The sequence below is a fragment of the Acomys russatus genome, chromosome 11, assembly GCF_903995435.1.
Source record: "Acomys russatus chromosome 11, mAcoRus1.1, whole genome shotgun sequence".
NCBI classification, from domain to species: domain Eukaryota; kingdom Metazoa; phylum Chordata; class Mammalia; order Rodentia; family Muridae; genus Acomys; species Acomys russatus.
Window position 1 is genome coordinate 38,901,836 of NC_067147.1, and position 20,175 is coordinate 38,922,010.

General features: G+C 50.8%; 1 protein-coding gene across 1 annotated transcript in view; it reads right to left on the bottom strand.

Moving 5' to 3' along the window:
- Positions 1-568: 568 nt before the first annotated feature.
- The window catches only part of Adamts14 (ADAM metallopeptidase with thrombospondin type 1 motif 14), a 73,371-nt gene continuing 53,764 nt past the window's right edge, over positions 569-20,175 (bottom strand). The window contains exons 13-22 of the mRNA XM_051153110.1: positions 17,624-17,757; positions 17,149-17,272; positions 15,774-15,854; positions 10,664-10,827; positions 8,634-8,802; positions 8,108-8,240; positions 5,857-6,064; positions 4,055-4,184; positions 2,828-2,938; positions 569-1,420 (exon numbers count right to left, since the gene is read on the bottom strand). Of these exons, the coding sequence (XP_051009067.1) occupies positions 936-1,420; positions 2,828-2,938; positions 4,055-4,184; positions 5,857-6,064; positions 8,108-8,240; positions 8,634-8,802; positions 10,664-10,827; positions 15,774-15,854; positions 17,149-17,272; positions 17,624-17,757 (1,739 nt within the window). The 3' untranslated portion in view covers positions 569-935. The remainder of the gene's footprint in view (positions 1,421-2,827; positions 2,939-4,054; positions 4,185-5,856; positions 6,065-8,107; positions 8,241-8,633; positions 8,803-10,663; positions 10,828-15,773; positions 15,855-17,148; positions 17,273-17,623; positions 17,758-20,175) is intronic.

Here is a 20,175-nt window from a genome sequence, read left to right on the forward strand (position 1 = left end):
CCCCACCCCCGCCAACTCCAGCAGGAGCAGGCTTCAGCAGAGAGTAATGACTGAGGGGACAGTCTGGGAAGTGACATCTTTCTAGTACATGAGGTGATCACCTTTCAGGCTGGACCTCCTTCAAGCCCTTCGACAATGACTCAAGTTGCTGTTCCTGGTCCAACCAGGGGTCAAGCCCCAGCATGGAAACTCCTGATGTTGAAACTCTATGTCAGGGCCTCTTTTCTCCGATGGCTTGGGCGTGAGATTAGGAGGCCAGTCTATTACCTGGAGTCACCAGCAGTGACATCTACAGGGACACAGTAGGCCACAAAAGTGACCCTAACAGCCAGCAAAGGGGAACTGATGTCTGTCCAGAAGTTATTAGCAGACTCTCAGCTGACTAGAGCCAGGCCTGAGAGGAACCCCTCTCCCCTGCCCCACGCTGCAACCCTGAAGGCCTTACCACTACATCCATCCCAGCTCCTTCCCCAGTCTGCACCATGAGCAACCTTGCTTTGCCTTTGGGTAGGGGGTGGGTGGTGAGGGTTTGGGGGGAGGTGGGGTGCGGTGGCGTTGGGGAGATGGGGTGGGGTGGGAGGGCTGTGTAGGCTTCCCTGCGAGACCCCTGCATGAGCTTCAGCCCAGGCCCAGTGGCTGTTGGGAAAGCACATTACTGAGCCTGGAGAAACAGATCACAGGGGCCACTTAGAAATGGAGGCCCCGGGCTCTACTGGCTGAGGTATTTCTGGTTAGGGCAGTCCCTGATCTCCCTCCCCCACCCCCACCCCCCAATCCTGCCATGGGAGTAAAGAGCATCACAGCCCCAAACAGAACAAGAGGGCAAATAATTTAAAAGGAAACCTGTGCTACTTCCTGTCCCCTGTGTTTGAGTCCTCTGAGTCAGGGTTACTGGGACCACATGCAGAGTGTAAACGTGACTAGATGGGGTGGGCTCAGGTCACTGGGGAGGTAGCAGGAAGGTTTGTGCCTCCTCCTCCAAGTCCTGGTTCCTCCCTGGGCTGTTCTTGGCCCTCAGAGGACACAGTTGTTTGGGTCCAGCTCCAAGGTGGGCCCTGTGGGGTGGTGGGAGAATTGCCCTCAAATGCTCTAGCACTTAGCACCTGGGGGGTGACGGGATGCTGGGTCACTGAGGAAATCCTGTCCACCAGCCCCGATAGTTGTGTGGGCTGGCTCTGCTGACGGTCTTCCATTTGCGATGGCCCACTTATAGACTTCACATCCTCCTGGGTGGCCGTAGGTTCTGGCAAGAGACTCCCAGGAGTGGAGAAGGCAGGTGGTGAGGCTAGGCTGGCATTGGAGTCTGAGGCCTTCTTGGTGCACGACTCACAGCATAGCCGGTGGTAGCCGGGGATGGCGCAGTAGCGGTCCAGTACTTCCATCCGGCAGAAGACGGATCTGTCTCCCACACAGGGCTCGCCTGCACATACACCAAGGCAGAGGGGTGCTCATCAGGATGGGACACTATGACTTGCTCCACCAGTCCTGGATAGAATCACTACATAGCTCATTCTAGAGGGGCAACAGTGCCACCTAGGAAGACAGAACCCTTCCATAGGGAGGGAAGAGAAGCTGAAGTGCTCCTGCGCATCAGCATCAGCATCACTAGAACCTTGGTGGGGAGGCTACTTGTCTCAAATACTGCACCAGGACCTCTGGGGTTGGGGCAGCGCTGTTTTAACAAGCCCTCCAACAGGGATAATGCAAGAACAATGGCTCTGTCTGGTTCAGCCACATACTCTGCCGTGCATTCTCTTCACCCAGGAAGCTCTCTACCTGGGGACTCTGAGCTGGGGCTTAGGCATTGAGATAAGTCTAGATTCAACCAATCGTGAGAACCCTGTCCTATGAGGAAGAGGAAGCTCATGCCTCTCCTAGCTACCCAGGCTAGCATCCAGTGAGCTCTCCTGTAACCAGCAGATCAGCATCCAGACACTAGTCAGGGTGCAGGTGGATCATTAACCCCCACCACTAAACCTCAATCGAGAACATTAAGGATGAAGTGTACTAAAGTGTTTCTGTGATTGCCCCAGGTGCAGTTCTTTGGAGAAAATGTGATGGCAAGAGCTCAGCTTTGTTGTACTGATTTGTGATGGGATCAAGAGCAGACTCTGGAGCAGAGGCAATGGAAGCCGGTGGCCTCTAGATGGCGCCAAAGCTCCAGAGCCAGAATCGGACCACCAGGTTCTTCTGTTTGGGGGAATTTGCTGGGGTGTGGAGATGCCCAGAGGGTTGCCAGACCCCAGTTGGTGGGGGGGAAGAGAGGACTCTAGTAACTAGAAAGGGAGTGTATGTAGCAAGGCAGGCACAGGGCAAGCCTTTTTTTTTTTTTTTTTTTTTTTTTTTTTAATTCAGAGACATGAATGGGAGAGACTATAGGATGAATGAATGAATTGCTACCCCTGTAGCAGAGGACACTCACTCCCATGGCTCTTTCTCTCTGCTCCCTGGGGAAGACAGTTCCCATCTATGACTGCAGATCCCAGAAGTGTAGATGCTGATAGGATCAGAATTCATAACTCTGGGGCACGGTTTATGGGTTTATAAAACAGGACACCCTCACAACAGTTGGATAGTACCTTGGCACCAACCATGGCATTGTCCCTGACACAGAAGCCTATGTGATTCTACCTGGATCAGGTTTGACTGCCACAGGAATAACACAAACTTAGGACCAAGGCTCTTAGAGCCGAATGGGAATCACAGAGGGGCTCATGGACCAGAATAGCACCATTCATACTTGAGGCCACCCAGACAGGTAGGTCTGCTCCAAGCCCTAGGCCACCTGAAAGGTTGGGTGATGGGAAGGGACCGTGGCTATTCTTACTTGTTGAGATCCTGTTCATGGGAGTCAGGGGCCTGGATTGGGGTTCCCAATGTCCCACTTTGGTCACAGGGTCCTGGATCTCTGCCTTTACTGTAGAGTTCTGGAGATCTTCTGTGAACAGAGACACAGCTATAGTATACACAAGTGAGCATTTCTTATCCAAAAGGCTTGGGATCTTCAGAAGCACTCCAACTTTATTTTTCCTGGAATCTATAATATTTGCATAAGCTTAATCTCCTTGGAGATGAGACCCAAATCTAAACATGGGGTACATTGGTTTCTTTTTCATTTATTTGTATTTTGTTGTGTGTACGAGTGTGAGTATGTATGTGTGCCATGCACGGAGCATGGATGGAGGTCTGAAGACAGCTTGGAGGAGTCAGTTCTCCACTTCCACTATGTGGGAACTAGGAGACTGAATTCGGGTCATCAGGCTTGGCAGCAAGTGCCTTTATCCACTGAGCCATCTTGATGCACAAAGTATGCAGGAAATATTGTATGTTTTAAATGATTTGGGAAGTGAAATGAAGTTTGTATATTATAGTGAGAGAGGCTAGGAAGGTACTTTTTTTTTTTCCTCTTAAGGATGTTGGCTAACTGAGTAATACATACCATATTTTCCAGCATATAAGACAACTGGGTGCATAAGATGACACCCAACTTTTCCAGTTAAAATAATAGAGTTTGGAATATACTCCCCATATAAGACTACCCCTCTTCCAACACACACCCTGTGCAGCAGACTCGGGCATGTGTTTCTTTGCAGGCCCCTGACTTTGGCACCAATCTTTTTGGGGGGGGGTTTAAAAAGTCATCTTATACACCATAAAATACAATATATGTGTTGTTTATTTGTTTTTGAGACAGGGTTTCTCTGTGTACCCATGACTGTCTGGGCTCACTCTGTAGACCAGGCTGGCCTAGAACTCACAGAGATCTACATGCCTCTGCCTTGCCCAGTGCTGAGATTAAAGGCATATGCCTCCATGCCCAGCCTGGATAGTATATTTTGGTCACAGTATATCCTATGCAGTCACGGATGGAATCTTCCATTGGTGGCAACATGCCACACTCCAGAAGTTCTGGATAGGGAAGTGTTTTGGATTTTTTAAATTAGATCTGCTCAACCGATCTTTGGGATTTCAAAGGGCCAGGAATCATGCTGCTACGTGGTTAAGGCCAGCAGCATGGGCTGGACCTCCCTATCCCACCTGCCCATCTGCTCACCTCCACAGGCAGGCAGGCTGCAGACCTGCACGGTGTCCGGCTTGACCCCCTCGCATTGCCCGGGGGCACTGGAGATGTTCCGGCACACCACCTGCCGTTGCTGGATGCCTTCTCCACAGGTGGCAGAGCACTGTATGGGAGCAGGAGGGCCAAGAGCCACAATGCCAGGGGCAGGATGGTTAGAAGAGAGAGAGAGAGAGAGAGAGAGAGAGAGAGAGAGAGAGAGAGAGAGAGAGAGAGAAGAAAGAGTACCAAGAAGGCTGCTATGTCTTCACTCACTCAGACAGGCATGCAAAGCCTGTAGCTCACTGTTAGGTTCTCCTGAGCCAGGATGAAGAGCGCTACCCAAGCTTGGGTCTCCTTAGATCTTTCCACAATTTGAACTGTGAACACATCTCAGTTCCACGGGGCTCCATTCCATCCACCACCTCCTTCCTGTGTTCAGTCTCCACTCTGTGCCCAATTCTCAACTGTTTTATGTCTTACTCTGTCAGGCGCCTCTGTCCCGACCTACCGCATGACATGACCTGGGCCTTGCACATTACTGCCACAATGGCTTAGTTTCCAATTCTGTAAATCAGGAGAACTGGAGGGCAGATCTTCAACCAAGTTGGGGCTCCTCTTACAAGCCTGTGTCCACAGGGTCTTCCTCCCAGGAGAGGGGTGGCTCAAGACCCCTGTATGCAAGGCTATCACATCACATCACACACACACACACACACACACACACACACACACACACACACACACACACACTGTCCTTTTAATTGACACACTCCTGACTGTGATAAATGGACTGGTAGGCACTGGGGGTGCAGGTCAGGGTCCCTGGGAAAGCCCTATCGTCCAACGCGACTGGGTCACTTCTAGGCACTACCCACAGTCTTTCCTAGCAAGACAGGGAAGAACTTCTAGTGGGCCATGTAACCACAGCTCAAGACTTAAGTGTCTAGCCAGGCACGGTGGCACACACCTGTAATTCCAGCACTCAGAGAGGCAGGCCAAGTGGATCTCTTTGAGTTCAAGGCCAGCCTGGTCTACAAAGCTAATCTAGGTCAGCCAAGGCTACACAGAGAAACTCTGTCTTTAAAAAAACTAAAAACAAACAAACAAAAACAAAACAAAACAAAAAGCCACAAATGTCATAGAACCAAAAGGAACCAGGGGACACGTGACTCATCCTCCCTTGTGCCTGTCACATCCCCTGTAGCCCTTGTAGGTCTAGCTTGCTGCATGTAACATCTGTCACTGGCCTGTTTGTTTTGTTTTGGTCCCACATTGGACTGAAAGCTCCATGAGGGTGAGCAACCTGCCTGTCCAGTGACACTGGGCTCCCGGTATCTTTGAATAACATCTGGCAAACAGTTGTTGCTCAGTAAACATTTCTGGAACATAAGAATGTGCCTTAAGGCCAGGTATGGTGGTACATACCTTTAATCCCAGCACTGGGAGGCAGAGGCAAGCAGATTGCTGTGAGTTCAAGGCCAGCATGGTCTACAGTGAGTCTAGGACAGGCAAGGCTACACAGAGAAACCCTGTCTCAAAAAAATGTGCCTTAATTTGCTCCTCTATGACATGGGGGCAAAAAGGTTAGAGGAGATAAAAATGGAGGCATAAGCCTAGTGAAAAACCATCATGCACAGCATGTCTGCGGGCTACTCTCTTACTTTCTGAGAAATTTCAGATCAACTGTGTGTCCAGAAATTCTACTCATGGGTGCCCTAGAGCCTCCTCAGACTCCTCCCCTCCCCACACACATTTCTGTCCCACTTGCTTCCACCCACTCTACAAGGACTACTCACCTGGGACCAGGCTCCTGTCCGCCACTGGGCTGGGCAGGGCACACGGAAGCATGGCCTCTTGGCTTCTGGCCGATTGCCTAGGCAAGCCTTGGCTGGCATGGCTTTGTGGGTGCCATTGGAGAGAGGCAGCCGGCACTGCACCCCCCGGGTCTGCAGTCCCAGCTTCCCACAGCTCCGGCTGCAGGCACCCCACTCTTCTGTCACCCACCTGGAGACAGACAGGACAGAGGTGGAGAGAGGTGGGACCATGGGGACCCTTCCCCATGGGGCTGCATCCCATCAGAGACGGCATGTGCTTTAGAAGCAGCTACCTGGCTAGTTGGCCTCTGGGAGGTCACTACTCTCTCTTGCTGCTTCCTTGAGTGAGGGAAAGGTACCCATTTAAATCCTGGCCCCTCGAGTGTCCTTGGAAAAGCTGTTAACTCCACCAAGCCTCAGTTTCCCCACCTTTTCTTCAGGATTGCTTTAGTACCCCACCCACAGTTCAGAGCTACCATATGTAGGAACTATACTAGATGCTGAGACTCAGAACACACCAAAGCCATACTTCTTGTAGCTGTCCCGTCTGCTGGGGACAAGAGTGCTTGCTCCTAGGACTTCTCTCAGCACCCACAGGACTTCAGCACCTGCAGCTCTATAGTGGCGGGGAGGGGTGGGGGGTCTGCAACGTTCTCAGCAGCAAAGCCAGAGATGAGTTAGGCAACAGCCTAAGCATCCCAGGGGTAGAGGAAGGGAGCCCCGACTCCTTGTCTTTTAGCTAAGGTGGGAGGGCAGATTCTCAAAGGCAACTCTTTTCTTTAAAGAACAAATCTTGCCAGGTGTGGTGGCATAGGCCTGTAATCTCAGCACTTCGGGAGGCAGAAGCAGGAAGATGCCTGAGTTGGCAGCTGGCCTGGGTTGCAGAGTTTGTTACAAACACACACACACACACACACCAGAGATGGGGTGAGAGGAGGGGGGGAGGGAGGGAGGAAGGAAGAAATGAGGAGGGAGGGGAGGGAGGGAGCAGAGGAGAAGAGAGAGGGAGGGAGAAGACGACAAGAAGAGGAGGAGGGGGAGGAGAAAGGGGAGGAGGAGGGGGAGGAGGAGAGGGAAGAGGTAGTGGGGGAAGGTGAAGGAAGAAAAACAAAAAAACAAACAGACAACAAACAAAAAAAAGCAACCCCTAGCAAGCCCTAAGATTGGTTGGGGAATAATCCACCCAGGATCTTAGACAGTCCTGCATACCTCATGATCAGAGCTATAGGAAGCCCTACAGGAGAAAACACAGACACAGGAGATGACACTATGTCCTCGCCTGGTCATGCACCAGAAGATCGCAGTAGAATATTGCTAGCTATCCATTTTCACCCCAGCCACAGATCACATTTCCAGCCCTGGAGATTCCCCCGGACCCCAGGGTGCCCGTGCCCCAGCTAGGGGAGGGGGGTGGGAGGGGAGAGGGGGGTAACTTGCTTTGCAGTTTCCTACCAAGCAGCTACCCCTACCTCTCTGGGGGACCCCGGGCAGTACTGCCACAGGCTGAGGGGACCAATCTTGAGTTCTTGAGCTCAGCTTAATAGTCTGACTCTAATAGTCCTAAAACATGACCTTGGGCTCTGAACAGTCTATTGCTCAGGCTAGAGAATCCCAGATTAGATCATGCTGCTGACTAGATTCCCAGTGACAAAGGAGAGAGAGAGAGAGAGAGAGAGAGGGGGGGGGGCAGAGAGAGAGAGAGAGAGAGAGACAGAGAGAGAGAGACAGAGAGAGAGAGACAGAGAGAGAGAGACAGAGAGAAAGAAGGAGGAGGAGGAGGAAGAAGAAGAGAAGGGAGGGGAAGGGAGGAAGAGAGAAGGGAGAAGAAGAGAGGGGGGAGAGAGAGAGAGAGAGAGAGAGAGAGAGAGAGAGAGAGAGAGAGAGAGAGAGAGAGAGAGGTAGTAGATGTATTCTTGCCCTGAGACACAAGCTCCCTGCCTCACCAACAGAAATCCCAGGCTCTATCTGCAAAGAATGCTAGGTGGGGCAAACCTGGTGGTACCTTCCTCTTTCTGGCATGTGGGGGATTGGTATTGCAGAAACCAAACAGGGATGCTGGCCATGAAAGGGTGGGCCACGAGTGCCTTCTGTGGGCTGCTGTCTGTACCCCTAAAGACCTGAGGCTGCAGGCTTTCTACATGAGAAAGTGCCAGGATAGCAACTTTAGCTACTTTCCTTTTGGACCAGGGTGGAGGGAGGCAGGGGCCAGACTTTGCTCCCCTGGAACACTCACATGGGCTGGGGACACGGGTGCTGGTTGCAACGTCGTCGAATAGGCTTGGGCCTCTTTTTGTGGTCACACAGGTGCCGTTGTACCATGTGGTGGTCCCGACGGCGACGGCAGCCGTATTTAGTGAACTGGATTCCTGTGAAGGTCAGGCTGCTGTGGGCCAGCTTGAAGCCTTCTGCTCCAGGCCACCTGCCCTCAGGGACACTTTCTAGAGAGCCTATTTCCTTTGTGCCCCCAGCACTCTGTCCTGGGCAAGTGACATTTTACAGGGCTCCTCCCTCGATTGGCATTGGCAGAGAAGTGGCTTTGGATCGCTGAACAGACAACCTGCCATGAAGCCCCAGCTTTGCCCATTGCCCTGCTCAGAACGGCTTCTAGGCATGGGAGATCTTCAAGGAGAAACTGAGTTAAGCGCAGAGACACACCAAATGGAGATACGTCTTCCTGGCTCCTGCCCAGAGTTTCTGGACTATTCTCCCCACCCCCCAGCACTCCCCACCAGGGACTGTAGGACCACACCAGGAGATACCTCCTCCACAGGCCTTGCTGCAGGGAGACCAGCTCTTGAGAGCCCATTCATAGGTGTCCGTCTCTTCCAGGAGCACATTGTTGCTCCCGATGAGGGGCAGCAGGTCCTCGTGGATGACATACTTGTAGGCCAGGCTACCTCGGGGTTTACCCTCAGCTGGGGGGAGCACCTGAGAGGAGACAATGAGGTAGCACAAGCCCAGAGATAGAAGGAGGAGGAGAACTTGGGGGACAGGAATTCAGGGGGGATAGGGTAGAGAGCTTGTGACATGCCACAGTGATACCGTAGCCTGCTAACCCTCTATGAGGGGTCTGGGCACAGACTGACATGGGAGAACACAGCCACCACCTAAGGCAGAAGCAGCGGCTGCCCACAGCCAACCAGGCCCGGTTCCAAACTGTGCTTTTGGGTTTGCAATTGAGATGCAGTCCACATTTCATAATTCACCCTATTAAAGTGTGTGACCCAGTGCTTGTTCGGTACCTACCTGGGGCCAGCAGGACATTCACAAACTCCTACTCCTCAGCCTAGGCAAACCACATAGCGGTCAGCACCAGAGCCGTTCTCTCTCCCACAGACCTATACTCTAAGGAGGGTGAGACCCATGGCCCACGTCTTTTGGTGTCCAAGCTGTCTGGCTTCAACCAGGCTGCCAGGGAGCAAACTTTTTAATCTTCCCTCTTTCTTCCTCTTCCTTCTCCTCCTCCTCCTCTCCATCCCTCCACACTGCTTGGGCCCCACACTGCCCATACTGACCTTGAATTCACTATTAGACCAGGATGACTTTGAACTTTTGACCACAGGTGTAAACCTCCATGCCTGGTTTATGATGCTGAGGATGGAGCCTGTGGCTTCACACACACCAGGCAAGCACCCTCCCAACTAAGCTACATCCTTACCCTCCTCTTCCTCTCTCTTTTCCTTTTCTTAAAGATAAAGACTCACGTAGCCTGCATCTCAAGGGCTAGGACTATAGGTATGTGCCACCACGCCTGGTTGTTTTCACTTCTTTAATTTTCTTTTTAAATTATGCTTATTATTTGGGGGCAGGACTGGGGAAGGAATGGGTACATGCCATGGTATGAGTGTGGACGTGCGAGGACAAGCTAAAGGCATGGGTTTCTCTCCCTCCGCCATGTGAAGCCTGGGCATTGGATTCAGGTCATTAGGCTTGGCACTGGCACCAAGTGCCCTGAGTCAGGAGCCATCTTGCTAGCTTGGCCTCTTACTTCTTGATGGTGCCTTTAGTGCACAAGTGTTTCCAGCTTTGATGAAGGCTAAGAGCGGAAGGTCCTGAAAATTGGCCGACTTCCTTCTAAGAGTTGCAAGCGGCCGCTCTAACATTTACGTCTTGGATCTATTTTGAGTTCTTTGTATGTGGTATGAGGCAGGGGTGCTACTTCAGCCTTTTGCATGTGAACCTCCTGTTGTCTCAGCGTCATTTGTTGAGACTATTTGTTCGCCCTTGAACAACCTTGGTACCCTGAGCAAACATCAGCTGGCCCCAGGCATATGGGTGGCCACAGGTACAAAGTGAATGGAAAGCACACATTAGATAGAATTCTTACACCGACACCAACAGCATCAGAATTGGACCTCCAGAATCTCACGAGCCAGTGAGGGCAACAGCCATGTCAGGCTGATGACATGGGGGCAAAGCTCTTATAAGCCAATCTGCTGGCTCCTTGAGCCCAGCCATAGGATAATGGCCCTGTCCCCTTCTCAGAGGCTGGCGCTGACTGCCATGATCTCTTCAAGCCAACTGCCTTAAACATCCCAAACTATCTCAGGTCCCACAACGTATTACCATGCCACAATGTACGTGGATGCTGGGGGATGCTGAGGACACAGGGACCAGCCCCAGCTTCCCAGGGCTCACCCTCCAGATCCTCATTTCACACCCCACATGAAAGAGCATAAAACTGCTGCATTTGGCCTCCCACATACCCGGGGACGGACATTTTTAAAATGTACCCACCAGAGTGTGGGCACGAGAACTAGGGAAGGCTACTTCAGGCAAGGAGGCTCACCATGACAGCAATGGCTTCGGGCAGTGGCCCGTTGGTCTTGAGGCTGTCCTTGGTGTCCCCTGCTTCATGTTCCCACTCCAGGCCCAGCGCAGTGAAGGTCCTGCTAGAGGCTTCCTTGCCCTTGGGGCTGAGAATGAAGCTTCCGGTCACGTGGTTCTTCACCGCTGGCCAGAGAAGGAGGATAGGGCTCATGACTATGACATTCACAGGATTTCTCAGGTCAAGTTCCCTGTCTACGTTTTTCCCCCTGGCTCTCCCGTCAGGGGCCCCAGGAGCCCTCTGCAAACCAGTCCTGCCTCTGGGCCTAGATGTACACCGCTGACCCCGCATCACCCCATCCCTCCTTCCACACTGACTAATGGCCACCTATAGTTATGGCCCAGTTTAATCTCTTTTTAAAAACCTCTACTTGTCCAGCCCTCAGAGATGCTGCTGTCCCTGTGGGATCTACAGCAAAGGACAGAGCACAGGAGAGCAAGCTAGTCATAGGGAAGTTACGTAGTCCCTGCACAGCCTCAGATTTACCTCTTGTAAAGTGAGACTGGTCACTGCAATCAGTACACACACACACACACACACACACACACACACACACACACACATATACACATGCACACATGCATGTGTACATATACACATGCATGTATACATGTGCGCACGCGCGTATGCGCGCGCGCACACACACACATGCACATGAGCACACACACACTTTGTCTCCCCCTCCCAGGCATGAAAGGAACTCATGTATGTAACAGCCTGTGACTGTGTACATTGCTGTGGTTACAGATATTTGTTGCTCCAGCAGCCTGCTAGTATGTCTCCTGTTGGGAGGCCTTGACTGCAGGAGCAGAAGATTTAAAAATACCTGTATAGTCAGACACTTCAATGGCACACACCTATTATCCCAAAACTAGGGAGGCCGAGGTGGGAGGATCCCTGACAGTTCAGGGCCAGCCTAGACCGCACAGGTTGAAAGCCTCTCAATGCCTTCACCCCAAAAAGAGCTGGGGTTGTAGCTCAGAGGCAGAGCACTTGCCTAGCACATGCAGAGGCCTGGGCTCCATCCTCAATAAAACTCTGCAAATTTCTACCCTTTAAGGTCTCTGTCAGCAAGTGACAGGCAGAGTGTTACTGAGGAGACAGGCAACAGGTGGGGACTGTACATGGGCAGACTCTGGTCAAAGCTCTGTCCACCCTGGAAGCCACCAAGGCTGGGGAGAAGCAGCAGCTTAGGACTCTGCCCTGGAGGTGAGTAGAGACAGGAAGGCCCAGAGTATCGGGGAGAGAACCCTTGGGAGTCTCCATCATCTAAGGGAGCCATCTGAGCACACTGCCCTCGTGCCACTTGCTCTATTAGCACTTTGACTGAGATTTCACAGTACCCTAAGAGGCCTTATGAGCTCAGGGCTTCACTGGGAGGGGGAGGGGTGCTCAGTCTGGACATACAGTGGGCTGCAGCTGGGCCAGGTTCCAGCGAGCCCCAGGATGGTAGGGTAAAGGCAAGCTAGAATGCCGCTCCCCCAACCCCCACCCCCTACCCACCCAGGCTCTGATGCACCTTCCAGCCCCAGACCACAGAAGGTAAAGCTGAGCTGCTATTCAGTCTGGGTCAAGCTCCAAATTGCTACCTCATTGACTTTAACCACTCTTCCACAGCTCACTGCAGGCATGGTCGCAGCCACCTGGCTGCCCACCCCACAGCCCAGAGGTGAAAAAGACAAATGTGACCCTGCAATCCAGACTCAGGTCTGATAATAGCTCTTGACCAGCTAACTACCTAACCATTCTGGGTCCCTTGGTTTCCTCAGCTACAGAAATGAGATAACGGTGTGCCTTAGATGACATAATGGAATGAAAACTCAGTTTGAGTTTAGCCAGAAACTTGGTCTTCATTGTTAGGACAGCTGCCCACCCTGGGCTTCTTCTGCAAAGAGCTCACCACTACCTATGTTCTTACATCCATGCACACACTGCATGCACATACACACACACACACACACACACACACACACACACACACGAGTTATTGCTTGCACTCACACCCACACAGCTTGCACACACACATGTGCACATGCACCATTCACGCATGCTCACATAAGCACACTGGCAGCCTACCATGTTCCTACAGACTATACCAATGCAGGCTTCAGTTCCGTGGCACCCTTTGTCTCCTGCCAGTATCCCAATGTGTGGCAGCCCACCTGCCCTGCCCTCCCCAGTAGGCGGCTCTCAGCACATGCAGAGTGCTCCCACTGTGAAGCCAGTGGAGGAGGCTGAGTGCTCACATTATGGATCATCTCCAGGAAGGCAGAAGGAACAGTATTATCGTACTGTAAATGGCCCTCCCTTCCCACCCCTGTGGTAGCACAACTCCCACAACCTACTGGCCACAGTGGGCAGGAGTCACTGAGTTCAGGTCTCCCAAATTCATGTTCATTGTATCATGGGGCAGGCTGACAATGGCATGATGCTTGTGCTGGGAGACCAGGACCGAGGACCACTCGGCCTCATCCCTCATGCGTGACTCAGAACCCAGAGAAGGCCTTGAATTGATCCCAGGCCTCGGTTTCCCATTGGCCATACCGTGGGTCTATTGACCCCAAGCCTCAGTTTCCCCAGTGTGGATGTACTGTGGCTTAAAAGCAGAAGAGTAGAAACCACCACAGCTGCATTAGGGAGAGACGCAGGTCCAGGAAGCCTGAATGATCTAAAACGATGACGGTGAGCATTTTTGTGATGGCTGAGCTTGCCAAGAAACATTACCTTTTATGTTAGCGTCCATTATGCGTACACAGAAAGTGGCAGGACTTGGTGGCCTAACAGGCCAGAAGGGCCCCTGTGACTTTCCACAGTGATATTGTAGCCTACATACTTTCCCTGAGCACAGACTGACATGGGAGAACACAGCCACCGCCTGAAGCTGAGGCAGAAGCAGCCGCTGCCCACAGCCACCAGGCTGGGTTCCAAACTGTGCTCTTGGGTTTGCAATTGAGACACAATCCATACTGTGTAATTCGCCCCATTAAAGTGTGCAACCCAGTGATTGATTAGCACACTCAGTCATCACTACTGTGTAATTTCAGGATACTGTGACTACCCCAAAAGAACCCCAGCACATACGATCATTTGTCCCATCCCCCGCCCCCAGGCCCTACCACTATTGGATCTACATGATATGACATAAAAGAATCTCTTTGGGACATGCTCATTTTTTTGACTGCCAATTTGGTTTCAGTAAGAACAAGACCAAATCAAACAATAAAAACATCTTTCATATTGCATTAATGTCTTAACATGAATTTTTTTAAATTGAGAAAACCATGCCTGGCCTGCAAAAAAAAAAATGTTTATTTACTATTACTGGTGTTGGGGGAGTGCATGCCATGGCCTATGTGTGGGAGTCAAAGGACGACTTTCTGGAGTCAGTTTTCTCCTTCAACTTTTTTGTGCGTTTCAAGGACCAGATTGTAGTCATTCAGGTCGTGTGGCAAGCACTCTGACCTGTGGAGTCATCTTGCAGGCTCTTAACTTGAATTTTAAATTTATTTTATTTTGAGATAGGGTCTCATTATGTACCTCTGGCTAGTCTGGAATTTGCTATGTAGATCAGGTTGGCCTTGACCTCACAGAGATACATCTGCTTCTGCTTCCTGGGCGTTGGGATAAAAGATGTGTACCACAGCAGGGCACAGTGGCATGTGTTTGCAATCCCAGCACTTGGGGAGGCAGAAGCTGGTGGATCTCTGTGAGTTTGAGGCCGGCCTGGTCTATAAAGTGAGTTCAAGACAGCCAAGGCTACACAGAGAAACCCTGTCTGAAAAAAAAAATCCCCCCCCCAAGCCAAACAAACAAACAAAAGATGTGCACTACTATGTCTGACCTTGACTTTTTAAGTTTAATGTTTGGGGCGGGGGTCTGATTTGTGTGTGTGTGTGTGTGTGTGTGTGTGTGTGTGTGTGTGTGTGTGCATGTGGTATATGTGGAAGTCAGGGATCTCTATCACAGTCTTCCTCAGTCATTTTACTTTATCTGTCTATCTATCTATCTATCTATCTATATCCCTCTATCCATCCTTCCACCCATCCATCTGACTGCCTGTTTGTCTATCCATCCATCCATCCATCCATCCATCCATCCATCCATCTGTTTATTCTTGAGACAGAGTCTCTAGATAAATACAAGTCTCAAAAGTCCAGCTGGGTCCAGCTCCAAGGATCTTTTGCAACCACTGTGATTACAGACATACACTGTGCTGTTGGCTTTTACTTGGGTTCTGGGCCAAGCCCAGGTCCTCATGTTCACATGGCAAACACTGCCCACTGAGCTGTCTCCCCAGCCTCTGGGGATCTAATTTTCAAACTGTCTTGGCTTCATGTTTGTACAACCATTGCACCTTGTTTAGTAACTCTATTTAAGTGGTATTATAAGGGGGATATAGGGCCCATATGGTGGACTGTAGAAATGGTTGTCCACTTCTGGCCCTATGATTTCACCATCAACAGACAACCTGTGTTTCTAACCATTGGTGGGGGCTTTGACCACGTGACTTGGGTCAATGCAATGTTAGAAACAACGTAGGGACATGCAAGAATGCTTGCCCCCTGGGGCCCCGCCCTTTCCTGCTTCTACAGATGGCCAAAGGACAGAGATCCAGTGAATATTCCCAGATTTGCTTCTTGGGGTCAGCCATTCATCAGCCAGCGTTTGGCTGTTTGGGTTCAGGGAACTAGTAGGAAAAACATTCAGCTGAGCCAGCTATGACCATGGCCACAGAACTGAGATCTGTGACAACTGTCGCTTCTAACCATCATGTTCTTGGGGCCATGTGCTGTGCAGCAAGAGCTGGCTGAGCTCTTCTGCGAAATGACTTTTCTTTAGAAGCCTTCTACTCACATAAGATATTTGAATGGTAGTTGTTCCTGCCGGGAAGAAACTGGCCCTGAGGGATGGGAGTGCTTACTATATTCCTCTTCTGAACTTTGAGCTATGGGATGGTTTAGCCATTCAGCATAAATCTGACAACGAAGATCATCTGCCTTTATCTAAGTCTGTGAGGTCCCACCAGCTCCCAGGCCCACCCTCCCCTCTGCCCCGCCCCCACAGCACTCACCAATGCGGTGGGGAGCCTTCTCCAGCAGCTCAATCTGAATGTGCCTGGCACCCGCCGGGATCTGCACCTGTTTGAGAACCGCTGCCACCCAGGGGCATCCAGAAAAGCAAAGAGTCCTGAGAGGGTGGCTCCCCGATCAGCACCCCACCCGCCTTACCCCACACCACCTCTCACACACAACACACCACTGTGAACACAAGAACTTCTCAACCACAGAACCTTTCAGAACCTGTTTCCTTGGCTGGAAACCAGGCCTGGGACCTTCCCACCAAGGATGGGAGAGTATATGAAAAGTTGTGGCTCAAGGACCCTCTAGGGATCACTCCTATGTGTACTGATGTCCACACATGTGAGTTGCTTTTATTTCCCATTCTTGGCCTCATCTTCTGCTTTCTTTCTCGCTCCACTCGCCCCCCCCCCCCATCTTCCCTCCCCCTCTTTCCTAAGCTACTGTAGCGGTGTAGATGAAATCAACCAGGAAGATTTCGCATGGCCTGTTCCGAAGCTTGGAAACAAGCTTTTCTTGGTCACCAACTTTCCCCTTCTTCAAAAGGTGTGACAAAGCTGTAAAATCCTTAAAGAAGACCAGACTTAACTCTACACAGAAGTGTAAAGGAGAAGCCGGGTAAAGTGGCACACGCCTGTAATCCCAGCACTAGAGGAGGCAGAGGCAAGTGGGTTTCTGTGAGTTCAAGGCCAGCCTGGTCTACAATGTGACTCCAAAGAAACCCTGTCCCCCTTAAAAAAACAACAAAAAAAAAAAAAAAAAAAAAAAAAAAAAGAAAGAAAGAAAGAAAGAAAGAAAGAAAGAAAAAAGAAGAAGTATAAAGGAATATTGACTGGTCTTCTTCTATAGCAAGTTTGGTGAACTTAAGGTACCAGAAATTCAAAGCAGAAAATGTCCCAGACTTTGTTTTTAAAATGAGAATAGAAAATGACCAGTCCAGATGGCCCCTCACTCCCACCAAATGCCCCAGGGTCAAAGAGATGGCTCCAAAAATGTCCTCCCAAATTATCTAACGAAAAAGCAAAAGCAAAAACAAAAACAAAAGACAAAAAACCCTGCTCTTTGAGCGCCTGTTCTCCTGTGCTCTGAGTCCATGCTAGCATGCCAGGAGGAGAGGGGACCAGCCACAGGCAGCTACAACCAGGCTCCAGGACCCTCCCCTCCCCAGCACTGGTCAAAAAGAAACACTTCCCCCTTGTGCATGTGCATGCATGTGTGTGTGTGCGCACACGCGCACACGCGTTTCTCTCTCTCTCTCTCTCTCTCTCTCTCTCTCTCTCTCTCTCTCTCTCTCTCTCTCTCACACACACACACACACACACACACAAGCGCAAGCGCGCGCGGGCCGGGGGAGACAGCCATGCTCACCTGCCTGCTTAGAGGCCTTTCCCAGTGTCCCCTTCACCGTCCTGCAGTGAGAGTTGTCTCCACCGCAGACACCGCACTTGTCATCCGCCTTCATGGATCCCACTTCTTTGTCACAACCAAAGGGCTGGGGGTGGAGGTGAGGTCAGTAGAAGGAGGCTCCCCTGCCTCCACCTCTCTGGTCTCCTGGCTCCCTCCTGAGACTCTTGGCCCTGGCCAAAGGGGGAACCCTGCCACATGAGAACCCCCCCTAAACCCACCCTGTGACCCAGGGATCTTAACCAGCTGTGGTAATGACTCTCAAATCACTTCACTTCTCTAATGGTGTAGGGCAGAAAGGGACCCTCTGCAGCAGCTCTGGCTGCCCTTAGGTGTGGTAGGTGACCAAAACCTATCATCCCAAGAACCAAGAAGCAGCAGCACAGCCCTCCAGGCCCTGTGAACCAGCAGAGCGTAAGTAGCCTGCAGAGATACCCACCACACACTCGCCTCGTGCACAGACACTATAAGGGTCCCGATAGCTGCAGCGTGTTCCATCGTGTACCACTTGGTTCATAAATACCACATCTCCAGTATCTGCAGACTGGCAAATGAGCTCGCATTTCTGGGCATCTGTGAGGAGAGAGATGCTGCTAAGCCTCTCCATTGGGATGACAGAAAGCGGGCTGGCTTAGGAAGCCATCTGCATGCGGTCTAGTCCAGGGCCAGCTCTGGGGCAGCGGTATGAGCTCTGTCTGAGGGATGGGTTTAAGAGCCCTGCTGTGGAATTTATGGATTAGTCTTGTGACCTGAGGCATATGTCTCCAGCCTCTTTTTGAGCCTCAGTTTCCTTATTTTCATGATCCCTGATCGGTAAAATGCATTATCAGTTTACTGGGGGGGGGGGGAAGATCTACTAGCAAACTATCAATAATAAGCCAACAGTCAGGGGGCTGGAGAGATGGCTCAGGGGTTAAGACTGCTCTTTCAAAGGTCCTGAGTTCAATTCCTAGCAACCACATGATGGTTCACAACCATCAATAGTGAGATCTGGTGCCCTTTTCTGGCCTGCAGGCACACATGCAGGCAGAACACAGTGTACATAATAAATAAATCTTTTTTTTTTTTTTTCAAAGTAGACCAGGGACTGGAGAGATGGCTCAGAGGTTAAGAGCAGTTGCTGCTCTTCCAAAGGTCCTGAGTTCAATCCCCAGCAAACACATGGTGGCTCACAACTATCTACAATGAGATCTGGTAGCACATAAGTGTACATGTAGGCACTGTATACATAATAAACTAAAAAGAAAAAAAAAGTAAGCCAACAGCAGACCCAAGTTCAATTCCCAGCACCCAGGATGATCCACTAACAATTGGTACTGGGATTATAGATGTGTGTGCCATTGTGCCTTTTTTTTTTTTTTTTTTTTTTTTTTAAAGAAAGGGCTTCTCTGTGTATCCTTGGCTGTCCTAGACTCGCTTTGTAGACCAGGCTGGGCTGGCCTTGAACTTACAACGATCCGCCTGCCTCTGTCTCCCGAGTGCTGGGATTAAAGGCGTGAGCTACCACCGCCCAACATGGGCCAAGCTCTTATGTGGGATCTGGGGATCCAAACTCAGGTCCTCATGATTATACAGTGAGCACTTTATTTACTGAGTCACCTTCCTTGTTGCTACCTTGTTTTTTGAGGCAGGGTCTCTTGTGGAATCTAGAGTGTGCCAATTGATTGGCTGGTAAACCCCAGAGCCCCAACTTTCTGTTTCTCTAGTGTTTTGATTACAAGTATATGCCACTGTGTCCAGATTTGTTTTCTTTACATTTTTAATTTATTTTAAACTTTTTATTTGTATGACTATTTTGCCCACACATGTCTGTGCACCGTGTGTGTTCAGTACTTGCGGAGGCCAGAAAAGGGCATCAGATCCCCTGGAATTGGAGTTACAGACCGATGTTAGCCATCGTGTGGGGCCGGAACTCAATCCTAAGTCCCCTAGAAGAGCCATTGGTGCTCTTAACCTCTGAGCCTTTCCTCCATCCCCAGACTTATCTCTTTAATGTGGAGACTGAGGACGAACTCAAGTCAAATACTTTTACCAACTAAGCTACCTTCCCGGCTCCTCCCTTTCCCCTGCTCCCCCAACCCCCTCCGGTCCCCCAGCTCTGAGCTCTGGGAATCAAACCTAGGATCTCATGCATGCAAGGCAAATGCTTTACCACTGAGCCACACCCCAGCCCAGGTTCTAACATCAAAGAGGAGACATGGGACTAGAGGCTAAGTAACTTGCTTAAGGCCACCACTGGAGTGGCTCAGCCAAGCTTCTTAACACAAAGTCACTTGGGTCTCGCTTTGGCTCCGCAGCCTAGCTGGGCATACCAGTGGAAGAACTGTATGTCCCCAAATGTTCTACCACCCCTCTCTCTGAACTGATAATATCCTAAAAAGGAAGTTGGTTGCAGAGAACATATAAACACTTGCCCTGTTTCTTAGAAAAAGTGAGGTTGGGGGCTTAGCTAACTTCCTGGAATCGGTCTAAAGTCCTGGGAAAAGCCTGAGGTCCAGATGTCCCTCGACCATCTTACTCCGCCTGCCCAGGCCTCTCTGCTTATTTGCCTTCCCAGCAGACCTGCAAGGCATTCAAAGCCAGCCCTTCCAGAAGCTTACCCTAAGGAGCCAGGTTCACTCCTGCTCCTAAGCTCCCAAGACACTGGTTACTTCTTCTTTTTTTTTTTTTTTTTTTTTTTTACTGAAACAGGGTTTCTCTGTGTAGCCTGGGCTGTCCTGGAACTCACTTTGTAGTTCAAGGCCAGCCTTGAACTCAGAGATTTTCTAGCCTCTGCCTCCCAAGTGCTGGGAGGCTACCAGGTCAGTTTTTATTCCCTTAGATAGGACTCTAGTATAGAGTCACAATATCTCAGACCACTTTAGAGAACCTGCTTCCTGATGTGGTCTGGGTGTGGGCATTTTACCACCAGATGAGAAGCAGGGTCCTCCCAGTGGACCCAGCAGGCAGCTGTCTGGGCAGCTGAGAGCCTCAAAGGAGTAGTGAGCTTTC